This window comes from Crocodylus porosus, unplaced genomic scaffold (assembly GCF_001723895.1).
Source record: "Crocodylus porosus isolate Cpor-Errol unplaced genomic scaffold, CroPor_comp1, whole genome shotgun sequence".
Lineage (NCBI taxonomy): Eukaryota > Metazoa > Chordata > Crocodylia > Crocodylidae > Crocodylus > Crocodylus porosus.
The window spans coordinates 11295429-11299058 of NW_017728886.1; the positions used below are offsets into that span (position 1 = coordinate 11295429).

The following is a 3630-nucleotide window of genomic DNA, read 5'->3' on the forward strand; positions in this document are numbered from 1 at the left end:
AAAAAAAAAAAAAAACCACTCAGGTCTGAGAGACATTTCAGTCTGTTTAACAAAAAGTGGCTGCTAACTAATGATAGAAAGGTAACAAAATGGGGGAAAACCTCACCCACGCCCCCTGCATTTTTCTATGAAAGGCACAAGAAATGTGTACTTCCACACAGCCTCTTCTCACTCCCCTTGAAGCAAAACCTGCATCTACTTCAACACTGTTCACACGCAGAAAGCAACTGGAATTCAGGATATGCGAGACCCACGCTCCATTTTGCGTTGAACAAGCTAAGCCACAATTGTGCATCTAACACAGGATTTGCTTGGATGCCACAACACACGTGCTTTTATTATTAGACCCAGCAGCACAGCAACTTGACACATTTTAGAAAATAGCAAGGAACTAGCTTCTTTCCATTTTGAAGACAGAGACAAAGATAAAAATTATCTTGAGAAAGAGATTAAATTACAGGATTAGAGATAAAGGGTCGATTAGAGGGACACTATTAGAAGGACTCTGGCTGCAAGTTGCTTGAAAGGAGTTAGTCAAAAAAAAAAATTCTGTTTTCTATCAGATCTCTCTCTATATATAGCAAGCCTAGCCTGAACTTTTTAAGCCCCCCCACCCCTTTTTTGGCTTTTCTGCTGCTGTTCAGAAAGGTCTTATGAGCAGACCTGAACAGACTTAGCAGAATTAGGCTGACCACGTCCTCTTTGGTGTGCACATACTCAAGTGCAGCCAACAGTGGTAAACAGCTTCACTACAGCCAATACTGGTAAACACCAGCTTGATGCAAGCATGCAGGTAATACAGGACAGTGATGATGTCAGCAAGCTATTGCAAGAGACAGGTCCTGTAACAGACCAGTAAGTGAACCTGATAACAGACAGCATCTAGTCAAACTCCCCACCAGGAACAGGCTGAATGAGATAGAAAACCATAATTTCTTTTTCAGAGAAGAGTCGCACGAGATTACTGTCCAACACTAGTATATACAAAACGTTCAATGGAACCATGAATTAGGCATGTTAACAGTTTTAATTTACTTGGAAAACATCCCTTCCGAGAAGCTAGGCTGCTCAGATCAACACACTTTACTGGATAACATTTGTAGTCCAGAAAGATTCCTTCTGTTTAAATAGTATTAAATTTCACATAGGCCTCATTAGAATTTCCTCTGAATTAAAAGTCAACAAATTAAAGCCATTTTCTGTGCTTTCAAGTTCTGGTTGAGAAGAATTACAAGCAAAAGCCATTCTGGAACATAAGACTCTTATGCATACACTAAGGCCTCATTTTCAAGGCTCTCAATCTATGACATATACAGTTCCAAAGGAACTGCTGCCTAATTTCAAACACAAAACGCTTGGCAATTGTTGATGTGCATGCCATGAAGAAAGTCAGGAACATGAAACACTTAGATTAACGAAAATTCAGCTAGAATAACTACTAACAAAACAAGTTTCAAATTTCTAATTAAATTTAGGATTTTAACTGTCACTGCAGGCTTTGAAGTGTTGCAGAACAAAAATCGCACAACACAGATGCATTCACTGCATAAAGTTTTATCAAAAGCCTCCAGAAAGCAATTCTTAATCCTCTTAACACCTACAACTGTGTTATCCACACACAAAATACCAAACAAACAAGCAACCACCACAGATCTATTTCAAACCTCATTCTGTTTCCCATGACCAATATTAGCACAAGTCCAAATCAAAGCAGTAAGAACAAGATTTAGGTCAAAATATATGCCCTGCAAGGAAGCAGTTTCATATCCATCTGCACCACACTTTTTCCGGGCTTCTCCACCTACTAGACTTTATTTAATTGTCACGGCATGTCTCTGTATGAGAAATTTTGCTCCAGCTCTTAGCTGTTCGCATTTCCCTTTCTGAAATACACAACGTACCCCCTTCCACCAATTTTATATGAGCAGTCCTTTTAAAATATCCATGGTTTCATTTAACCTGGAAAGAGAGCAATCAGTTGTTTATAAAGCCTTCTGAAAGGGTCAAAGAGTTTCTATTAAGCAACTGAATCACTTTCCTCCCCACAGCAGAAGAACATAATGGCTCTTGACATGGTCCCAAACCCACACACGAGCCCCAAACAAGAATCGCTACACAACTTGTGGTGATATTTCTTGGAATTCTCTTAATTGGAACAAATCAGAAATTAGCAAGCGTAACAACAATTAATAATAATGACAACTACATTTATTGAATATAGTACTCCTCAGTCTCTTGTGAGCTAAGATCGAGTGTTTTCTGGGGGGAAAAAAAAAAAACTAGTCTATTTGCAATGACCCTGCAGTATCTTACGTAGACGGAAAATTCTAGTTAAACCAAACATCTGAATTAAATACTACATCAGTACTTCTGTTGAACTGGACGAAAAGTAAACAGAGATGATTTAAAAGTGTATGTTTTCATTTAAGACAGTCTCCTTAGAACTGGAAAGTTCTGATTATTTTCTACACATTTAGAAATAGACATGAAAGATGAGAGCATTTTAGCAATAAGAAGAAAAGCAGGGTTTTAGGATCAGCTTTCTAGAAGGAATGAATTTGAATTAGGAACATAAAGTTTGAGACCTCGCGTCACTGTTTAACTCTTCCACTTAACAAAAGGATGTTAGGGATGCACGTACGGTGCAGAAATACCTGGAAACAACCAGCCTTATCCTAGGCTAAAAGGGAGAGTGCGAGGTAGCAGATTAAGTCTTTATCTCAATGGAAGAGTGACGCTGAAGTCACAAATTATGTGTGAGGCAAGTATGTCTTAGGCCAACCCCTTGTATTGGACCCCATCGCCAGGATAAGAGTTAGACAAGCTTTCGAACGGCGGGGGGCTGGGCTCGGGGTCCTTTCCAGCCCCTAACATCTATGAACGAACGCAAGACATCCTTCTGCCCATCGTTTCTGGTGACCACAACACTGCTCCAGTGCTGAGGGAAAGGGTTCATTTCCTAACTGATGATCTGCAGGGTCCCTTCCACCGCCTGAAAAACCCATACCCTCCCTTTACACTCAGCCGGTTTCTGGCAGGTGTGATTTTGAGACCACGGGGAATGCCAACGGAGGTTTTTGGGCCGACACCGACGGCCGGTTTTGAACAAGCCCCATCGGCCGACGTGTGTCTCGGTAGCTTGGAGAGCAGCGTCCAGCAGGTACGTCCGTCATGAGGCAAGTGGCTGAGGTCATCTCCGGCGACCCCCGCCCCCAGCCAACGAGACAGACGTCCTCCGGTCACCAAGTGCACTCGAAACCAAGCTGTGCTGCGTCTGGTGAGCCCCCTCTGTGCGCCGTTGCCCACCTCGAGCAGATGCCAGACAAAGCGCAGGGCGCGCTCGAAACCCACCGAGCCGAGCGCCCTTTTGTTTCCTTGAGCAGCCGACCAGGGAGCAGTGCTACATCAGACCACCCCCCACCCCGCATCCGACTGAAGCCGTGAAGGGGCCGCAGCCCGGGCCAAGCCGCCCCGCTTACCCTCCTCGTCGAGCTCGAGTTTCTCCAGCATCCCTTCGGAGGCGGCCGCGGGCTGGGGAGGAGCCGCCGCTGCTGCCGCCGCCTGCGGAAGGGGAGAGAGCAGAGCGCGGTGAGCATCCAGGCGCCGGCTCGGCGGCCCCGCGGACGGGGC

General features: G+C 44.5%; 1 protein-coding gene across 3 annotated transcripts in view; it reads right to left on the reverse strand.

Moving 5' to 3' along the window:
- Window positions 1-3630, reverse strand: part of PRKAG2 (protein kinase AMP-activated non-catalytic subunit gamma 2) — a 328707-nt gene that overhangs the window by 86276 nt on the left and 238801 nt on the right. For all 3 annotated transcript variants that reach the window (XM_019530337.1, XM_019530343.1, XM_019530349.1), the window contains one exon: window positions 3480-3561. In XM_019530337.1, coding sequence (XP_019385882.1) covers window positions 3480-3561 — 82 coding nt within the window. The remainder of the gene's footprint in view (window positions 1-3479; window positions 3562-3630) is intronic.